Source organism: Ailuropoda melanoleuca, chromosome 9 (genome assembly GCF_002007445.2).
Source record: "Ailuropoda melanoleuca isolate Jingjing chromosome 9, ASM200744v2, whole genome shotgun sequence".
Classification (NCBI taxonomy): Eukaryota; Metazoa; Chordata; class Mammalia; order Carnivora; family Ursidae; genus Ailuropoda; species Ailuropoda melanoleuca.
The window spans coordinates 85,285,157-85,306,398 of NC_048226.1; the positions used below are offsets into that span (position 1 = coordinate 85,285,157).

The 21,242-nt window shown below is 42.1% G+C and overlaps 1 protein-coding gene across 1 annotated transcript in view; it reads right to left on the bottom strand.

The window, feature by feature from the left end:
- Positions 1-21,242, bottom strand: part of SNTB1 (syntrophin beta 1) — a 275,358-nt gene that overhangs the window by 123,163 nt on the left and 130,953 nt on the right. Inside the window, exon 5 of the mRNA XM_034668570.1 lies at positions 10,778-10,994. Within this exon, the coding sequence (XP_034524461.1) occupies positions 10,778-10,994 (217 nt within the window). The remainder of the gene's footprint in view (positions 1-10,777; positions 10,995-21,242) is intronic.

The window sequence follows — 21,242 nt, forward strand, 5'->3', positions numbered from 1 at the left end:
GCTTTGTCCTAATGGAAGGGGACACTCCCTCTGGACGTCTGCTTTCCGAGGAGAGGACCACCATCCATCATGAAAGCCATTTCTCAGCTAAGGTGCCCTGACCACTCCCTGCCACAGGGCCCGTCTGCAGCTCCCAGCTGGAGTGAAATCAACTTGCCTTTTTCTCTGAGCATCGCTGAGGCTAAAAGAAATCTTGATTGGGGCGCCTGGGTGGCTCAGTTGTTAAGCATCTGCCTTTGGCTCAGGTCATGATTCCAGGATCCAGGGATTGAGCCCCGAGTTGGGCTCCCTGCTCAGCAGAGAGCCTGTTTCTCCCTCCCTCTCCCTCTGCCCTTCTGCCCTAATCCACCCCCTTGCTGGTGTGGTCTCCCTCTTTCTCTCTCAAAATTAAATAAAATCGGGGTGCCTGGGTGGCACAGTGGTTGAGCGTCTGCCTTCGGCTCAGGGCGTGATCCCGCCGTTGTGGGATCGAGCCCCACATCAGGCTCCTCCGCTAGGAGCCTGCTTCTTCCTCTCCCACTCCCCTGCTTGTGTTCCCTCTCTCGCTGGCTGTCTCTATCTCTGTCAAATAAATAAATAAAATCTTTAAAAAAAAATTAAATAAAATCTTACCCAAAAAAAAGAAAGAAAAGAAAAGAAAAAAGAAATCTTGATCAAAACTCTAGAAGGGGCATAACATCTTTTATGAAGCAGGACCTTGTAAATATGGATTTGGGACTGTCCAAGATGTTTTTATCCAACAAGGTCAGGAAATGAAGTGCTCGAGTTAACCACCATTTTCGCATAACTAGTTATCACTTGTTGCATATACATCAGAGCTATTTTCAAAAAGACAGAATGTAAATACACTTCTCGTGATTTTATTGTTTCTGTTTTTGCCTCCTCCAGATTTGTTCTCTGCCCTTCTTTGCCTTGCTCTGTACTCTAAGAGTGGAACTCTACTATGCATGTCACTCAGGCTTCCTAGACTCTGGGGTCCAGTTGTGTGCAGCCAATCAGAAGCACCAACAGGAGATCCTATGGCAGGAGGGAGGAAGGTTAGGGATACTGCCAGACCCCCAGCCCTCCCTGGGCCAGGGGGCATCTCCCAGGGCTCCAGTCCTCACCAGGCTGCAGTAACTTTCTCTCTTTGCTCCTCCGTCCCCAGGGTGGGAGCAGCTACCCGCGGTAGCTGATCTCTGGGTGCTGATCCATCTGTCTTTGGTTCCACTAACACAACCTGCCCTTCTGGAAATGATCCCTTCATTAAACACTCTTCGGTTAACCCTTCAGGAGTGACACCAGCAACCCTGACCAACATCACTGCAATTGCCACCCAAAGGGTCAAGACTGCCCATCAAAATGTTGAAATTTAAGAAAATGAAAGAAATCTCAGCCAGGCTGGATGGACCAGCAATGTGAAAATTCCTATCCTAATATTGTTTAGGAACAAAGAAGGTACCTGTCAACAGACACAGGACCTGTATGCCTAAGGAGGAACTGTCTAAATGTATCTGTGGCTCTCTGTATCCCAAACCATCCACCCTGAGGCAAGTAAAATTCCACGCATGAGTTGAGAAAGGAGAGCAGGGCCTGCTCTGTGGGTCCCCCTCTCTCCCCCTTCTACCCATCCCATGGCAGGTGATACCTGCTTGAATAGAGGATGACGGCATTATAGCACTGGGTTATTTTCAGAGGCTTCATTATCTCAGCTGGAAAATCCTGGGGCAGCTTTTTGCAAACCAAATGGAGTTCAATTAATGTATCGAGAGCAAAGAATCAAGACCTAAATACTGAGAGTCGACATTAGCAAAAGTCTCTTAGCACCCGATGGTCAAGTTCAACCTCTTGAGATGCTCTTAGAAGAGGAGAAACTGAGATTTTCCTGGAATGGTGCTTAGAGGCACGGGAATGAACTAAAATGAACTCATCTTATTGGGTATTGATGAAATCACAGAACCATGCTTGGTGAGCACTCTCCTCAACTCCTCTTCGCAGGGCTATCCAAAAATAGTTAAATTCACCTTTTCACTAGCTTACCATTGCCAGGGAAACCTACTAATTCATCTCCCACTGATTAAAAATGTATGATAATTAGGATGAATACTCAAGTTTATCTATGGAGGGAACAGATTTTCCTAAAAATAACAAGGCTATGAAAATGTTTTTAAGCTCATTAAAATGAACCTTTTGTGCACTCTGTTGTATACAAAAATGCAAATCATGCTAGGGTTCTTTTGAGGGGAAAACATAGTGGCGTGGCCATTTGTGTTCATCTCCTCTCCCTTAAAAGATCCCAGTAAAATACGTATAAGCCCACCAGAGAATGAGCACTCAGTACGTGTCTGGAGGACAGACAGCAATGGATCAGACAGTGTCTGAAGGAGAGACAGCCCAGTGACCGACTGCAGAGTGAAGAAGGAGCCAAGAACATTACAACCTGAAGGGCTACAGAGAGAATTCCAGAGAAGTGTGAGCTCCTTGGCTCTGTACAATCTGCAGGGGCTTAGAACCTCCTGAGAGAGAGTTAAGGGTGATGCAGGGCTGGAAACAGGGTCCTATGTGAGGTCTGTAAGCTGAGTGGTGGGACTCTCAGAAGGCTTTCAACCGGGTGTTCTCCTACCAACCACACCCAAAGACTGGATAATTCTCCTAAGGAATTCAACGGACCCAGACAAAAGTTCCAAACACCAACATTTGCAGAATTGGAAAAGATGTCTTGGTAAGGCTGACTTGACAAACAGTAACTGTACATGAATTCCCACCGGCTGATAAACCCCTCCCCCCACAAGGGTTCCAATAGGCTTCTTCATCCCTCAGTGTAAAAAACGAGGAGATAGCAAAGGATCACCAAACATTTGAGGAAAACTCCAGCAAGTTAGATGAAGATCCAGACAAACAGACAAAAAAATAATAATAACAGCAGAGACAAAGAGCACGAAGAAAACAAAACTAATTAATAGTCTCCAAGAATTAAGAGGAAAATACAGTATCCATAAAACAAGAACAAAATTCCATTAAAAAGGAACATTCAGAGAACGAAAAGAGCTGAAATATAATAGCTGAAATTTAAACACACTATGTTCATGAGAAGGGTCACAAGAATACAGTAAAAAAAAAAAAGTGACAGAAGTGAGAGAGAAAGAAACAGACTTAGAAAAATCAATTCAGGAGGTCATCTTTCCAACAGGGATGCAGAGAGAAAGAGAGAACAAAGAAAACAGAGGAGGGGGGCGCCTGGGTGGCTCAGTCGGTTAAGCGTCTGCCTTCAGCTCTGGTCATGATCCCAGGGTCCTGGGATCGAGCCCCACATGGGGCTGCCTACTCAGCAGGGAGTCTGCTTCTCTCTCTCCTTCTACCCCTTCCCCTGTTTGTGCGCTGTCTCTCTCTTTCAAATTAATAAAATCTTAAAAAAAAAACCCACACATTCTTTCTCAACAATGTCTCTCTCATTCATCCCCATCTTCCTAGTTCAAATTAAAAAAAAAAAAAGAAAAGAAAACAGAGGAGGACGTTGTCAAATACATAATATGAGAAAATTTCCCAGATCTCAGATATGAGTCTCTCAATTAGTTTACAAACAGGCTACAAAATGAATGATCAGCACCCACTATTTTTTAAAAATCTTTTACATCTATTTGATTTTTAACCTATCTGTCTTTATTGTTTTAACAACATTTAAACTTTCTTTTAAAATAACTTTTGAAGAGGAGTGTCTTATCTATTTTCTTAGCTCTGTTACGAATGCTAAAGCCATGCTCCCTTACTTTGCCTAACTATGTACACTTAAAAAAGAACACAATTATTTAGGACTTTATTTCCTTTTTTAGATTTTTGACTAATTTAGCCCAACCTCTCTGAACTTTCCCCTCCTAGCTGCCTTTAAACAAATTGTTGAACTAGTTACTCTGTATTTCACTTCTGTATTTCTCAAAAGCAGAATGTGAGCGCTATTGAATCAAACACCAAGGTCATCTCTCTTTTTATGTGTATACTTGTAGAGTAATAAAAATATTTCACTAGGGGTTGTCTAGGTAAGAAGCAAGAAGAGATGGAAGATAGAGGCTATAGTACATAGAGGCAATAGACAGATAAAGGGACAGGTAACAGACAGATACAGACAGATGAATAAGCACGACTAAAATGGTGCTCCTGGTGGTAGAGGGAAGTTCGAACTTTCTAATAAAAGTGGGAAATCATCCAAAAGATAATACTCAGTTTTTTTGTTTCTTTGATTATAGTTTTACACGTGATTGTAAAAGTTTAACCTAGCTACGTGAGGAGGTTTTCAAGTCTATGGTGGTCTACAAATTCAGAAACCCTTCTGCTATGAACATCTGGATATACTAGATAAGATGTAATCAGAAAAGTTTGCTTGTTTGGGTTTTAAGGTACTACTGAGCTTGCAAAAAAGAAAAGGAAACTCCCAGGTGCCAAATAAAGGGGGGACAGGTGGGGGGGTGGGAAGGCATTGAAAACAAGGGTGGTGAGTATTATTCAAGCTGATTGTAAAGCAGCCCTGGAAAGTGGAGTGGAGTGGGGTCATGGCAGGTAGTAGGTCAGTAGTGCGGGGGTGGGCTGAGGACTTGGAGTTCAATACATACATGATTGTTAAGGCTCTGTGAGTCCATGACTTGGGAAACTGGAACGAGTTTGCTTCAGAGAGTCAGAAATCCCAAAAGGATAAAAACCTCTGTGAAAGAATGTCTTACAAAATAATCTCTGCTCAACAGCTTGGGGAGATGACCTGGAAACTTCTTTCTGCTGGGGAAAACAAAAACAAAAACAAAAAAACCTCCTCCCTCCCCTTGTACCCAGGACTGAGGGTATTTTGAGTGAAAGTTGCATTTATGGCACTGTTATGCTGCCAGGAATTAGGGGATGTCTACACTGGCACCAAATCATCACAACTGTTAAACGTGGTCAGGGATAGCAAGCACACTGTATAGATAAGGAAGTTGGGAATCAGAGAGATTTGGTAATTTATCTTAAGTAAAAGAGACGAAGTGACAGGACTGGGATTCAAACTCTTATCTTCTAACCTCAACTCCAGAGTTTTACTCACTGGTATTAGCGGGCAGTTAATTTGGGCCTCTGTTTTGGACACTGAAACTGTGTCCACTTACTGCAGCGCCACTGTAAATTGGTTTTACATTTTCTCTTTGTTTCCAAAATGCAATGTCAATCATGATGTGCCAGCAATACTTTTAGTTATGAGGTCACCATGATGTGTCCAACCAAGATTGAAGAAAACAGAACCAAGAAAGAACACATTTTGCGAGACTCTTAAGAGGAGAAGCACTTTTCACAAGCAAAGATTTACTGTGGAGAGAAGATGGAGAGAAGAACTGCGTGAATCTTCATTCTGGATGGACTAATGGAGGGGCCCTTTCAATAGTATTCCAAGTTTAAAGATTATGGTTGAAAATTCTACATAAGTTTTGTGTGAGGGAGACATTAGTGTGCCCCCAAACACTGGGAAAAGGAGGAAATAAGGCTAATAGTATTCCAAGTGTAAAGATTATGGTTGAAAATAGTGTTTCAATAGTATTCCTTTCAATAGTATTCCAAGTTTAAAGATTATGGTTGAAAATTCTACATAAGTTTTGTGTGAGGGAGACATTAGTGTGCCCCCAAACACTGGGAAAAGGAGGAAATAAGGCTAACCTAGTAAAATGATTACTCTCTTTCTGGTGGTCGCCAAATGAATGTGTTTACAAACGTGTAACTAGAGTACTTGGGACATCAAGTAATATGGAAGCAATGTTGGGGAGCCAAGGCTAGAAAGTGATTCAATTTGATGAGCAAAAACTAAGTCTGATGTTCTCATCCCCATCAGGAATAAGACTGGGTGAACAGAAGGAGAGGGGGGCATCTACTTGGGGGAGCCCTGCCCATTTAGGTACAGCCCAGAGGAGATGGGAGTCTCAGCAAAGTAGTGATTACCATTATGGCCACCTTGGCAAGGCTCCCCTGATCCCAGAAGGAGTGGCTTCCAGATTCCTTGTCTAAAATATACTGCTTAAGGTCCGTTATCATCTCTTGTATTGATAACCTTGGTGAAAATTTAATTTCTCACATGGAGAGAATGCATTGCTTAAGCTGCCCTGTAAGTCCATATTGGTTTTGTTACTTGAACAAAATTCACTAATGGGTTGTTCTGGTTTATTTAAGTTTGCTGAGCCTTGCAGGATAGAACTGCATTTTTATTTGTTCTTTTACTCCCAAGGTTATGTAGTGGAAGTTTTTTTTTTTTCTTTTAAAGTTTGAAAAGGTAAGAATACCCAAAACGGACAGATGAATATGCCATTTATCATTAACATATTATATATTTTTGAATGCCTGCTTTGTATCAAGCAACGTTCTAGAAAGCTGGGATTTTAAAATGATAACACGGGTGTTCCAGACCTCAAGGGTCTTAATGACTTTAAGAACTAGGTAGGCACATAAGAAGAAAATCTCAAGTCGTTATAAAGGGTGCCATCATGGATGGATCTACACACGAGGTATAGTGGGACCAGTGCCTTGCCTATGCTGAATTTTAAAAGGTGATTAGGAAATCATCAGGGAAGTGAATTATTTAAGGGTGGCTGGGGCACAAATGATGAGATGGGGAAGAACTGGACACTTAGGAAAGATCCAGAACCTCATAAGGTTTTTATGTACTCCTGGGGAGTTTTGAGATTAGTGAAGGGACAAGGAGGAATCCTGAGCAAATGGATAAATCTTGAGTGTTTCACACTCCCTTGGCTAGCTGGGTGTAGGTCAGATGGTAGAAGATGGGGAAGGGTCAAGCTAGAGATGAAGCACCTGGTAGGGAATATGTCCAAAGAGTCTAGAGAATGGCAGATATAGCCCTGGACCAGGGTAGCGAAGAGCTGAATATGAACACCGAGATGTTTATGAAGCAGAGTTTTTTAAAAAGTGTTGTAATCATCGACAACCACTAGCAGTGACATATTCTTGTAGATTCAGTGCCTGCTGGGTGACCTTTTCCACAGAAAGAGCAGTAAGCCTGCCTGCTGTTCTATGGCTCTTTCTATTTGAGAAACTGAACATTAGAGTTTTTAATGCAAACTCTAAGTAGCTGTGTGTCACCAACCGAGGGGATGAGCCCCGAGATTCTATGGCATTTGTCTTCGGTGCTCAGGTTTTAGCATCCAGGAGCCCCTGAAGTCCTGGCCATTGTACTTACAGTTCAGGGGAGCTGTTCTGCCAGGTGCTAAAGTCACAAGGAGCTAGGCTATCATGATTAAGAAACTGGGCTTCCTATTAGAAGCCCAGATCTACCGTTTGTTTCAACTCTGATTTCTGAACTAAATTTCATTGTCTATAAAATAGAGATTAGAGTACCTACGACCGAGGGTCGTTATTTAGATCGAATGAGATACTTGCTTAAGTTCACGCATAAGTGGCAGAACCCAGATTCCATCGTTGATCTAGTTGACTGCATAGTCAACTCTCCCTTTCTCCTTCTTTCTCTTTCATGATTAACATATGCATTATTTTCATCTTTTAAGAAATGCTGCAATTTCAGTTTCTATCTCCCCTTTGACCCAAGAGACATTTCACAGACAGCCTTTAAAAATCCAAGAAGAAAGGCTTTCTGTGCTTCAGTTTTGCAAATAATTTTCTACTTTGATTCCATCAGAGAATGCTGTTTATGCTATTCCTACCTCAGGAAATTTATTGCATTTTTTCTGGTGAGCTAATCTATAGTTAATTTTGTCCATGTTCTGCCTGGATTTGAAAGGGAAATGTATTCTTTATTATCAGTGTACAAAGTCTGTGATGTATCCAGATCTCCCTTATAAGTTATGTTTTTTGAGTCTTTTATATCTTTACTGATCTTTTGTCCATTTGGACAGAGAGTATGTTGAATTACCTACTATTAGTACATTTCTATTTTGTCTTGTATCTTCTACAGTTTCCACTATAAGGGCCACTGCTGTGTTATTTGGTGCACATCCACAAGTGGTGAATGTTCCTCGTGCACTGTGGCCTTTAGCAGCAACCAGTCCTTTGTCCTGTTTTGTGCTTTCAGTCTGCATTTTACCTCATCATCGTATATCAAGATCAAAATTGGTACCTTTTGTCAGCGCTATTAGTTTGCATTTGCATTATATGATTTTCCCATCTCTTTTTGCCTTTTACAATCACTTTGTGTTAGGTGTGTCTTGGGTTCAGGACCCAGCTGGGTTTCGTGGAGTCCACCTTTCTGACTGGTACATTATACTCTTCCCAGCATGTAACCAGAGTTCCGTAAAATATTTGTTTCCTTTTTCTTTTTCTTCTCTTTCTCCACCAGGGTGAAGAGTCACCTAAAACCATGATCTTTTCTGCCCCCCCCCAGCTTTACTGAGGTATAATTAACAAAATTTTAAGATCTTTAAAGTGTGCAGCTTGGTGATTTACTATACATGTACATTGTCAAAGGTCAATCTCATTATCCACAGTTCTGGGTCTGTCTGGATTTAAGTCCCCTCCAGACCCTCTGGCTTAGCTGGATTCCCATTTTCAGTCCTGCCCTGTGGTCCTCACACCCTGGCAGGACAGGCTCTTTTGCACCACCTCATCAATGGTGGACTTGAAGACCACGGATATAAAAGTTTAAAAATGCATTCCCTCTTCTGCCTTGACAGATGAAGTCTTCAATGTTTGAACTAAGACCTGATGTCACCTAAAATATTCTTTAAAACAGAATTTGGTGATTAGGAGGAAGTTATAGCATAGAGTCCAGAGCCTAGAAATCATCGACTTAAACTCTCTCCCCAGGCATGAATCTCTTCTACAATATTCCATATTTTCTAGTCTCTGTTTGCATTTTTCTGGTATTGACAAATTGACACTGTCACCCACACTATACGCCTGCATTTGAAACCCAGCAAAACCATATATTAGCTCTATGATGTTTGGAACTTATATAAGACCTGAGCCTCCATTTTTTATCTACAGAATGGGGACAAAGTGAAACTCAGAGGGCTGTTAAGAGGACAAAGCAGGGTTATAGATTCAAGGACTAGGCAGGAAATGTGAAGGACCAGGCAGGTAGCTAATAGAAGCCCCCCAAGTGTACAGCAATAGGAGTGACATGGAGAGTCCATTCCCCTGTACAAGGAGAAGCCTCTCCTGGACTCCTACAGATCGGAAACCTGCCTGCAGCAACATGGGCCTAATAATCTCACCAGATCTTTCCACTGTTCTAGAAAAGCAGAAATCTGGCTTTCTAATGTGAAATTTCCCAATGATTTCGTGCAATTCAAATTTCTTTACAACACCAGACAGACCATATCTGCGGGCTGGATACACCTGTCGGCTGCCACTTGGCAGTCTCGGGACTGAAGTAATGGGCATAATGCCCAGCACGAGATAGGCACTCGATAAATTATGAATTCACCAGCTCTAACACCTCAAACATCAGACTCTTGGAAGAAAGGACTTGTCTGATTGGGTAGCCTAGAGAGCAGGAAAGATCAAGCCCAGAGTAACCAGAATATTAACTGCAGGGCCAGGAAATCAGCAGAAATAGAGTGGGAAAACACAGAGAAGAGTTTGGAGTGGCTCATGGCAGAATTCTGCCTCCTTTCCAGTCCGCCCGCTCTGCCTCCTCTTTGGCCGATACTCCCCGCTCTCTCTCCTGCAATCGCAGCTCTGATCCCTGCGCAGACATAACTGGTATGGGAGGGGAGCAGGCTAGATCCTGCAGCTGCTGGAGTCAGAAAGGCTAGCGGCTTCCTTAGAGCGAGCTTATTAGGAAGAGAATGAAAAAAGCTTTGAGCTCTGAGCCAAGGAGGCAACTTCCTCCCTGTCCCTATTCCCTTTGGCTTTTCCCCATCAGCAACTCAGAACGTAGCCAAATACATCCTACTCGGGTGGGTTGCAGCTGTCCCACACATGTTACAAATAAGGGCCAGTAGAGCTGTCCCTATTTTTAGCATTTGAATGCAGATACCAAGATCACCAAGATTCCCCATTTGCTGGCTCAATTCCTCTCCCTCTCCTCCACATCTCTTATTTTCCTTCCAAATAGATGTCTTCTGTTCAGATGAGTTAAAGTAAGATAACTGGGGGAACAGAGACCCCAAATATTTGCTTGTCTTGCTAAGCTCTTTGTAATCACCATGGACTGGGTGATATATCTCTCCCGTGGTGTGAGAAATCATGCATGGACTTTGAGAAATAGCACTCCAGGGCTGGATCAAAGCCACTCCTTTTTCTCTCTTGAGCATAAAAAGAGGTTTAGAGAAGAAAACTGCATTAAGGATCCTCTCGTGGAATCTTCCAAGTACACAGTTGAGGGCACCAAGTTTCGGGGGGGAGGGGGCTGATGTGCTTACTACTACCTAACATTAATTATAAATATTATTGTACCTTATACTCCTGAAGGTTTTCCTGTACTAAGCACTTCACGTGGATGTCCAGCTCAACGAGATAGCAATTTCAATTATTCCCATTTTACAGACGACAAAACTGAGGTTTATTGGTTTGCGAAAACTTGCCCAAAGTCAGGTACACTAGCAATGGCAGACCCAGGGAAGACACTTAGGATCTCGACTCCAATTCTTCAGCTCTTCCCAGAACCAAAGCTCAGCACACAGATTAGTCATGAGGATAAAAGAAAGGAAGAAGGATGGAGGAAGAGAGGGAGGCCGGCCGGGCTTGAACAAAGGATTATCTCAGCTGGGCCCTTTCAGGCTTTTCTCTGGAAACTGCTGAGTGTTTGGAGAACACAAGCACAGCCCTCGCAACTCAGCGGCCAACACACGGCTGAGATGTGGAGACCCCTGGCCCTCTTTACCTGCTCTCAGGGTCAGCAGAGGCCAGACTCCGGGTGATGTAGCACATCTTGAGGGGGAGGTACTTCCGGTCTCTGTGGAAGGAGCGGGGCTGTGATGACAGGGCGTCTGACGACCTGGCCCCCAGCCGAGGCGATTCGGGCGGAGGTGTTTCCCAGCCGATCTCTGACACTGGGGAGCCTTTCTTCACATAGGGTGTGGCTTCTCGCATGTACTTCACTGCAACGGAGAAGACAACAACAGTGCTCTTAAAGTACATTGTGGCTCAATTTCTGGAAAGTCTGATGGCATTTTTGAAACCTGCATTAGATGAGCTCTTAAATACCGAACCTCTTAAATTCTGAACAACAGTCACAATTTCTGTTCCTCTCAAAACAGTTTTCCTGTTATTTAAATTCTATACCGAAGTGGTATTTAGAACTTGCTATTACAATGACCTGAACGTGAGAATTACTTTCAGCTTTTTTCAACGATGACAACTTTTATCTTTCCTGATTTTAAGTTGCATTCTAGCGAAGAGGCTGAAAGACAAATGGGCAGAGAAGGAGAAAGCATGACTTAGGCTTAAAGGCACATAATTGTTCAATACAGAAGTACGGAATCTGGTGGCCACCTTCTATAACCATGTCAACAGGAATTTCAAGTTAATAGTACTAAGAACATATATGCAAAAAAACCCTCAAAAACCAAAAACCAAAAACCAAAAAACAAACCCTCACATAAAAGGATACTTATTTTGCAATGGAAAAAATTTGTAGGAGCAAAAATACCTTCTGTAAGAGCTGAAAACTAGGACCAACCTAAATATCTGTCAGAAAAATAATAAACTGTAAGACATCTATACAGTCATTTTTAAAAATGAGATAGATACAGATGTGTTGATGTAGAAAGACCTACAAGATCTATTTTTAGTTTAAAAAATGCTAGAGAGAAGTACATACACGCAATCTTTTGTATCTAAATCATAAATACAAAGGCTTGCATGTATACAACTATTTCTGGATAGGAACATAAGAAAATGTTAACAGCAGTTAGCTCTGGGGATTGGAAATAAAAGTCAAGCTGATGGAGAGACAGACTATACTATTCACTTATTACCCTTTTATACCATTTTTATGTTTAGCCAATATGCGCCTATTACTTTAATAAAATTTTTAAAAACAAAAATAGTTCCAGTGCTGAGTGGAGCAGACCGAAAGTCTGCTCTTTGATGTGTTTCCTTGGTCTTAAGAAGTTATTTGCCTCTTCTGCCTTTACAGCTTTTGTATTGACAAGGCAACTAGATTCTTGGAACGTGCAACATAAACCTCCATATCCTTCTCTCTGTCACTCACAGTTTGGTTCTGTACTGCTTAGGGGGAGGAGATCTGGCTAAGTTCCTTACTGGTATCTGTTATCACAAATGGCAGTGGACTGGAATGGGTACAAACTGTAGGACGTTTACTCTAGGTCTCGGATGATTCAAGTCCACAAACTAACACCTTTACCATACAAGACATGGGGCCAGGTTTACAGAGACTACAAAAATAAACAACAGGTAGCTTCCATACTCAAGAATTCAAAACCATGGATAACTATAGTGGATGCTGCTGGGTCTCCTCTGATTCTTTCCACCAGCCTGAGCACCTATTTCCTACATGCTGTGTGTTGGCTGAGAAGAACTCTCAGCTGCCCACCTGTTCCAGAAAACAGCTGTTGAGCCAACAGAAGCCAGCAAGTCTGGGAAGCTACAGGGCTGCTGCTTGATCCCCCAGACAGAGGCTCTGCGTCTCGGGAACCCCACCGAAGACAGCGACATCATACAAATACATAAACTATGGCACAAAGCAGAACGAGCTGAGTGTTATGATGGGAACAAAGTATGTTGGAAGAACTCACAAGGAAACTGAATCTAGGGGGATGAGTGACAAGTTAGGTTCACAGCAATTTCATGAAGTCAAACACAGCAAGATGCATATGCAATATGGACAGATATTAGGGAGCTCGGCCAGAGGTATCAAAAACAGCCATACTGCTTCAAGATGTCACTTAGTTCCAACACATATTTGAAAAGAAGATTTCAGGATTTTCACTGAGTTTAAGCGCAATTAGGAGAAAACAGCCCCATGGTCGCCACAAACCTGTTAGCACAAGCTGCTGTTACAGAAGAAGAAAGGGCATTCATGGACAGTGTATTTTAAGGAATATTGTTTATTTGTGGGCAATATATTTAGAAAGGAACACAAACATACCTGAGAACAAATGCAGAAAATTTAGGGGGACAGATTGAAGCTGTCTAAAGCTGGAGTAAAGACCTGTTTTGAAGACACTGAATTTTTTTATCTCTAAAAATGTTTTCGTAGAAGCTGGAACACTGCTTAATTAGCTTTGCACATTATAGACTTGTACTTATTATATACAGGAAATTCAAGTATCAGCTGAGATGGTTGGAAGGTTCTCCTTTGGTTGTATTATTCTTCCAGATGGAGTAGGGGATGAGTGTGGTGGAAGTGAGAATCCAGAGATGCGTCATGAAGTAGGTGTCATTTGAACTTGGCCTTAAAGGGTAGACAGGACTTTAAAAAGTAGAGATAGGAATAACAGTCCTTCTTTTATATAATGCACTCTGATTTACAAATCATACTGCAGTCCCATAAGGAAGGAAAGTTGGACCTTGATTTGAAGGGGAATAAAGAATGGATATTTATTATATACCTAACGATGTGTGGAACCAGGTGCTTTACAGATCTTCCCACATTTAAGCTTCAAAATGACCATTCAAGTTGTCTTAGTTTATAAGACAACTAAGGTCCAAAGGGGAAAAAATGGGTAAGGGATCTATCACTTTTTGAGTATCCATGTATGTACAACCAATTAAAGAATAAATTGCTATTCCTTTCAGACTCTGCTAAAAAGAAATGTCTTGGAGGGCTATTCTTATTCTGATGGGCACTAGGAGCTTTACATATATTATCCTTTGCAAGACTAGTAGTATTTTACACATCAGCACAATAATGCACAGAAGTTTAGTTTATGTGGCTGGTAAGTAGTGGAGCTGGAGTTTGACTTCCCAGAGATCACATTCTTTCATGAAACCTGGCTACCCCACCCAGATAAGGGAGGCAAAATGACAAGCTAATAGGTTTGGACTTTATTCCATAGGCAGTGGCGATAGCCATGATGGTCTTGGTCTATGAGTGACGGGATGACAGAATCAGAGGTCACCTAAGAGAGAACTCTGGCAAAGTGAAATCAGGTGTACTAAAGAGAAAAGGTATCAAAGGTAGATCCACTAATTACAGAGCCATAGGGAGTTACTGCCAGAGGTACCCTGCGCTGTACCCAAAATACCCATGGAAAGAGTGAGGAGTCCCAGAAATGTGTGGTTTGATCCCCTCATGGGCAGAAGCATGGGGAGTATGGCAAGTCCTAGCCCAGAAGCAATATTTATCAAGTAACCATTTCCTGTGCAACACAGAACTTGGGGAATTTATGAAGGAGAGAAGATGTAGCAATGCCTTGGAAGAAAGGACTGGAAATGATATTCAAAACAATAATCCTTTTAACTAACCAACTGAAAATAAAGACAGAGAAAATAAGTTAACAAGGTAGGGATGATCATTTAAAGATTTATTCATTCATCCAAAATCCATCAGTCATTCATCATGTGCTGAGGACTGTGACGTCCATGAGTAATGATAAAAAAAAAAAAATTGTCCCATTTGAAAAAAAATGGAAGCCTGGAAAAGGGGGAAGGGAAGTGAATAGGTTATGTGAGTCCTGTGTTAATCTTACACCTAGTTTAAGGAGGTCCCAAGCTAGAGGAGTCTCTAGGGGACTGGCAAAATCAAATGCAAATCCCTTCTGGAGGAAGGCAGTTTCATCCTAGGCTTCAAAGAGTCCCTGTGAATCACTTTCAAGGTCAATGAACAGCATAAAATCTAAGAAAATGTTGCTCACATAGAAACGAGGTAGCATGAGCAAGAACTAGTAAACATAACTGAGAGCAGTGACAGTCCCAACACAGACTACAAAGCAACCAATAAAGTTTATCATGTATAAAGAAACAAATGAAAGTCTGAAAGAATCTTTCAGAGAATATTGTTTTAAAGATTTTATTTATTTATTTGAGAGAGAGAGCGTGAGCAAGTGGGGGGGGGTGGGCAAAGGGAGAGGGAAAGTGAGAATCTCAAACAGACTCCCCACTGAGCCTGGAGCCTGATGTGGGGCTCAATCTCAGGACCCTGAGATCATGGCCTGAGCCCAAATCAAGAGTCAGATGCTCAATTGACTAGGCCACCCAGGCGCCCCTTCCAAAGAATATTTTTTTAAAAGTGACCTAACAGATTGGTAAAATAACCAAATGGAATATCTAGTAGTAGTAGCTGTAATAATAATTATTGCTACATAATATATAATTATAACAAACCAGAATTAAAACTTCAATAGTAGACATATCAAAGAAGAAAATAGTGAGTTAATTGTAGCTCAGAAGAAATTTTACAGAATGTAGCACAAAAGTATTTAAAAAATGGAAAACAGGGAAAAGAGATGTGGAGGATGAAGTGAGAAGGTGTAATGTAGTCTAACTGGAGCCCCAGAAGGAAAGACAGAATGTAGCAGAGGCTAAGGATTTTCCTGAGGGAAAGACAACAACTAACGACTTCAAGAAACCTGACTAAACTTTGATAAATAATACCTATGCTCTTCCCCATCCACACAAAGAGAAATAAAGGGTCAGCCTGCTTTCAACCGCAGGTGGCTAAGCCTCTCCTTAGAATCCATGTTTCTTCTGAGAACTTCAGATATCACCTCCCCCTCTCACTAGCTTTTTGAGGAAGATTCAGCCAAATCTCCAAATGAGTCCAGGGATTTCTGGCACTACCAGAAAAAAAGTTTGCAGTTTCAAGGGGAAAAAACAACAACAAGGAAACAAAGAGACTATCATCACTGTTCCTGAACAAGATATGCTGAAATCACTGAACTGTTTCCACATCAGTCTTGAGGAAGAACAGGTAACGTCAACACATCCCTGTGTAAAGCCCCTTTGTTCAGGAGTCTTGCTTTTTGTTGATATGTATAGAAAAAAGAAAATGGAGAAACTTGTTTTTGTGTATAACAAAGAAAGCAACAGAAAATTGCCATTGGATTTCTCCAGGGGCCCACAATTTCTGGTCCGGAGGAAGTAATAAAATTGTCAGAATATCCCTTCTTGCTACAAGGCTGGATCATCAGTTATGAACATAATTCTACTGTCGAGCTGTCCCTCTCCAATCACCAACTGAGGCCTGAGGTTAAGTCCCTTCTCCCCTCAAGCAGAGAGTGAGAACAGTGTGGCCACACCTGCGTGTGGTAAAGCAGTGCCTCTAAAAGAAAACATGGGTGAAACCTTGTCTTGGTTCTTTGTGCCTTAACCTCTTGAGATTTCTACACCTTGCAATCAAAATACTGAGAGGATGGTCTAATTCAGAGAGGGTAAAGTGTTACACAAAGACCAGATTTGACTGCAATAGGTGTCCCAAAGTACAGTGTATTAAATGTTAGATAGGTTTGTTTTTCTTTTACTAATAGTCTAGAGCAAAAGAAAAGGGCTGCCAGGACAGCTTTGCTCCCTGAAGTTGTCAGGGGTTCAGCCCTCTGCGCCCTTCCTGCTCTGCATCTCTAGCCTGCCATCTGATAACCCAAGATGGCTGCTTGAGTTCCAGCCATTATGACCAAATTCCCATCAGCAGGAAGGAGGAAGAAGTGAAGGACACACCATGCTTCCTCCCTTAAGAACACTTTTCAGAAGCTGACACATATATCTGCTTACAAACCATCGACCAGAATTTAGCCACAGGGCCATTTCTAGAGGGAAAAGAAATTTTACTCTTAACTCTGGACAACCTGGTGCCAATCCAGCTAAAAACTGGTGGGGAAGGGAGGCTCTTATTTTGAAGAAGAAGAGAATAGATATTAGGGGACAACTCTCAGTTTCTACCACACGAAGATACCCCCAATTCTGTCAAGCCCACCACAGCTAGATTTTATAACACATAAGTACAAATAAATGCATTGGAGAGATCAGTAAACAACACAATGACTAGATTCCATGAACTCTGCTAAGTGTTTTTTGTGTACTAACTCATTAGAACTTCACAACAATCCTAGGGTGCAAACACTGCAATCATCCTCATTTTACCAGGGACGCAGTGACAGGAAAGGGTTAAGTCATGTCCCCAGATTATAGTGCTAGAAAAGACTGAGGTGAAAATCAAATCCAAGCAGCCTGGCTCCACAGTTCTTGCTTTTAACGACGAAATAATACTGTTTCTCACACTTTTTTTAAAAAATTAATTGAATGTGTGTGTGTGTATGTGTGTGTATTTAAGCCAACATTTTTATGCACTGGGAGAAAACATCCAATTAAGTGGCTATTGCCTGAACATAAGAGAGCTTGATTTTGTAAGCCTAAACTATTAAACTATGGCATTTCAATAAATGCCTTTTAAGACATTGTAATATGTATGCATAATAGAGGGTTTAACCTGGCAGAACTGAGCAGCTAGTGTTTGCATAATTACACCTCCATGTGCTTGCAGACAGTAATTTCAGGCAAAGAGCTGTTGAAACTGATCAAGCAGCAGCCAGGCCCCAGTTCAGGGTGCTCATAATCAGAACTAATTAATAAACCATGCCCTTTCTGGGCATCATGAATTAAAAACTGTGGTTGAGCAATTAAAATTCCAATCTTCACTTGCAAAAAAACAACAATAACAGGAAAAAAAAAAAACCCCAAAAAACAAAACCCACGAACGAGGACAGCTGTAAGGAGTGGTCTTCAAACTGATAATCCACCAAGTCACTTTCAATATGTTTCTGGTTTGTCATCTCAAGGACAAGCCCTCGTGAAGCTTTCAAAAGAAGCTTCAGCAGAGCCCAAGTTTGTGAAGGCCCCAAGTTGCCACAATTCAATCTTTGTTGAGGCGGCCAGATGACATTTGAAAGGAAAAGCACACACAGGCTACTAATGAGGAAATGCTTGAGGCAAATCCAATCAGCTCTCCAACCAGGCTCTGAGAAGCCAGCGAGTCCCTGACACGTGCAAGTCTTCTTAAAAATAACAACAAAAACAACAACAGAAAAAAGGATTTCCAGATTACAGGAAGGAAAAGAAATATTTCATTACCCTGGGGGAGCTGAACACAAAACGGGCATTTTCTAATGCGATTAAGGCGAGAGGGGACCAGCTGGAGGCAAGAAATCTGGGCATCCGGACATCGGGTGAACCCTTCAAGTTGGGGACACATTGGCGACAATGGGATTTGCTGACAAAATGCCATGTAAGACTTTCCCTTCATGGCATTTTCCTAGGCCATCTCAGGGAGGAAAAGAGCGGAGGGAGATCATCAGTATTTCCAAAAAGGCCAAGAAATGATGAAAGAAGGAATGCAAGCTTCTTGGAGGGTATAGCTAATCTCTCAGGAGGCGGAGTCATGAAGTGGAAAGAGAATTGGCCGTGGGAGTTGGGGGACCAGGGTTACGGTTTCAGCTCTGCCACTAACTAGCTCTCCAGCCCCAGGCAAGTCACTGCCCCTCCCCGACCTCATTTTCCTTACCTGTCAAGGGAGGGAAATAAGGTCCCTACCCTTCAAACATTCTGTAATTTCTTGGGAAGCTGCCTCTTCTGACAATAATAAAAAAAAAAAAAAAAAAAAAAAAGCTTTTTCTTACCTTATCTTGCTGTTTGCATCTTCACCAATAAACCGCTCTATTAAAATGTATGGGACATTCTTAGTCTTAGGTAGATGTATCTTGTGACTTTTTACCTCTATGGGCATCTGACAAATATGACAATAAGTCTATTTTGAGATTATGTACTCAAGTTACCTTTTCTTTGGTTTGGCAGAGTTATCTAGAAGAATCATTATTCTCATTCACTTACCAATATTTAATTATCTTCCATTCTGCCAGGGGAAAGGGGCCCTTCAAGGTAGGATTTTAAGAGACATTTGAAGGATGACCCAAAGGCTCTCGTGAAGTCATAAGGACATTCTGGGAGAGGGTATGGAGTTTTAATATGTGGCATCAGGAGTAGGATAAACTGGCTATGAATTTGCTAAGTAATTGTTGGCCTCCTATTAAAAATCTATCTCAAAATTACCCTATTTAAATAGTACAGTTATTCAATGTAATCTGCCTTCTTCAACGAAGTAAGATTATTGCCCCCAGAGATGCCTCCAGAGACCCAAGGAGAGTATCCTATCCCAGGAGTCCTATTACCACTCAGAAACACACTGACTGGTTTGGTCATCCATTCACACAAGAAACATTCTGTGAGCTCCTGCTATGGGCAGGGTCTGAGTGTTGGAGGTGTCCCAGTCAACAAGGCAGACTGGGTGCCCACCCTTGAGGGGCTCGCACTGAGGTGTACAAGTGCGTGTTAGGGGTGGGGTGGAGACATCAGACCAATAGATAAATACAGGGCACTGCTCTGTACGAGACACACACCGGAGGACTGGGGTCTGTCCCCAGTTCACACAGAGCCACTTACAAGCTGGCTCCTGCCCACCTCTGGTTGTCATCTCAGCTGACTGATTACATCTCAGTCTTCACAGTTCACACACAGCCATAAAGAAATTCTCTTTCGTTCTCTGAACATGCCACGCTTGCTCTCTCCTGCCTTTGTTCTTTGCACATGTGGTTTCTTCTGCATGGACACCTTTCTGGAAAATCTTCCTCTCTACATCCTGCAAGCCTCAGTTCAGGTAAAACCTCCTACTTAAGTTTCCCCGATGTGCCTGCCTTAAGCTCCAACCAGGCCTTGTGACCTCCCCTGATATCAGCAGCATCAGGACATAAACATTATGAGGATGGCTTATGCCATGCAAGGCACTGTGCTCGTGATCTTACACAAGTTTGAGCAGTTACACATCACAGTTCTTTATTTGTACACAGGTCTCTCTGGTGGAAGCATGAGGTCCTCAAAGTTGAGTGAATACTTTACAGTAGAAGTTAAAACTCTAGACTCTGGACCCACATTACATAGTTTCAAATCCTGCCTCGGCCACCTATGGCAGGCAGTTAACTGGGAGGTTACCTTTCCTTAATCTTTCAAAGCCTCCATTTGTCCATCTGTAAAATGGGGATAAACAGGAGTGCCGGCCTCCCAGAGTTGCTGGGGGATTGAATAACCTACACCACACAGAGGGCTCAGAACTGTGTCTAGCACGTGGTAAGTGCTCATTAGCTTTAGAAAAAAGGAAAACTTGGTATTCACATCTATATCCAAGCAATTAACACTATGTCCAGCTTGTCAAACGTGGAACTGTTGAGCCAATGAATGCCAATGTTAATAGGATCTCCAAGACGGAATTTTTCACAGATTTGTTCTTGAGGAGGAGTCTTATAACCGAGCAGCAGAGGCCAGAGAATTATCTGTCACTTGTCCAAGGTTTCAAGACAAAGAAGCAACAGATGAAGGTCAGAAGTCCATTTCCTCTATCCTGTAGAATGGGGGTTGGCAAGCTTTTTCTGTAAACAAGATAGAAAATTTGGCGGGCTCTGTGGACCTTCGAGTCTCTGTCACAACTATCCCATTCTAGCAGGAAAGAGCCACAGACTACATGCAAACAAATTAGTCTGGCAATTTGACATTTTCTTTACAAAAACAGGCAGTGGGCTCGATTCAACCTGGGAGCTTTAGAAAAGTAGCAATAAGTAGCAATTATTGGCTACTTACCATGCATCGGGCCCCACTTAAAATGTCTGAGGTCTACTAGCTTACTTAAAAGCAATTCTACGAAGTAGGTTTATTATTATGCCTACCTTACAAGCAAGGCGAGTGTGACATGGAGACTGGAGAGACTTGCTCAAGGTCTCAGCACAGCAATTGGCAGAGCTGGGATCTGGACTGATGCAGTCCAGCTCCAAAGCATCCAGTCCTGATCACTAGAAAGCAAACGAGCTCTTTCCTTGCACTCTCTACACTGCCTCCACACGTGGCCAAATGCTCCTGCCTGAGTCCTGTTTGTCCAACCATGGACATTTTAGAAATCGTGCTTTTTCAAACACCATTTTGTCTGAAATGTCTTCCACAGATTCCTTTTCTCGTATTGAACCCAAATCTTACTCCTGTAATTTGGATTCACTGGTCATGGCTCTACTCTGCACAGATATACAAAGCATCTTGAGTGTCATATAAACTAATAAGTGTTTGGCTTTCTATAAAGAAAAAGATAAGCCAGATTACAAGGAGACTGGAATGACTGGTCCCTTGCTCATCTGGCATCCAGATGTTATAGGGTTCCTGGTTTACATTCTCTCAGAGCCTAAAGGTGGTAATGGATGAACTGAATGTGTAACAGGCAGGACAGATGCTGCTTTTACTACTTCAGGCCCCCAGATAAAGCTGGAAGAGGCACCTGATGCCTTAGCTGACAAAACTAAGATTTTAAGAGTTTCACACAGGCCTCACATAATATATATATATATATATATATATATATA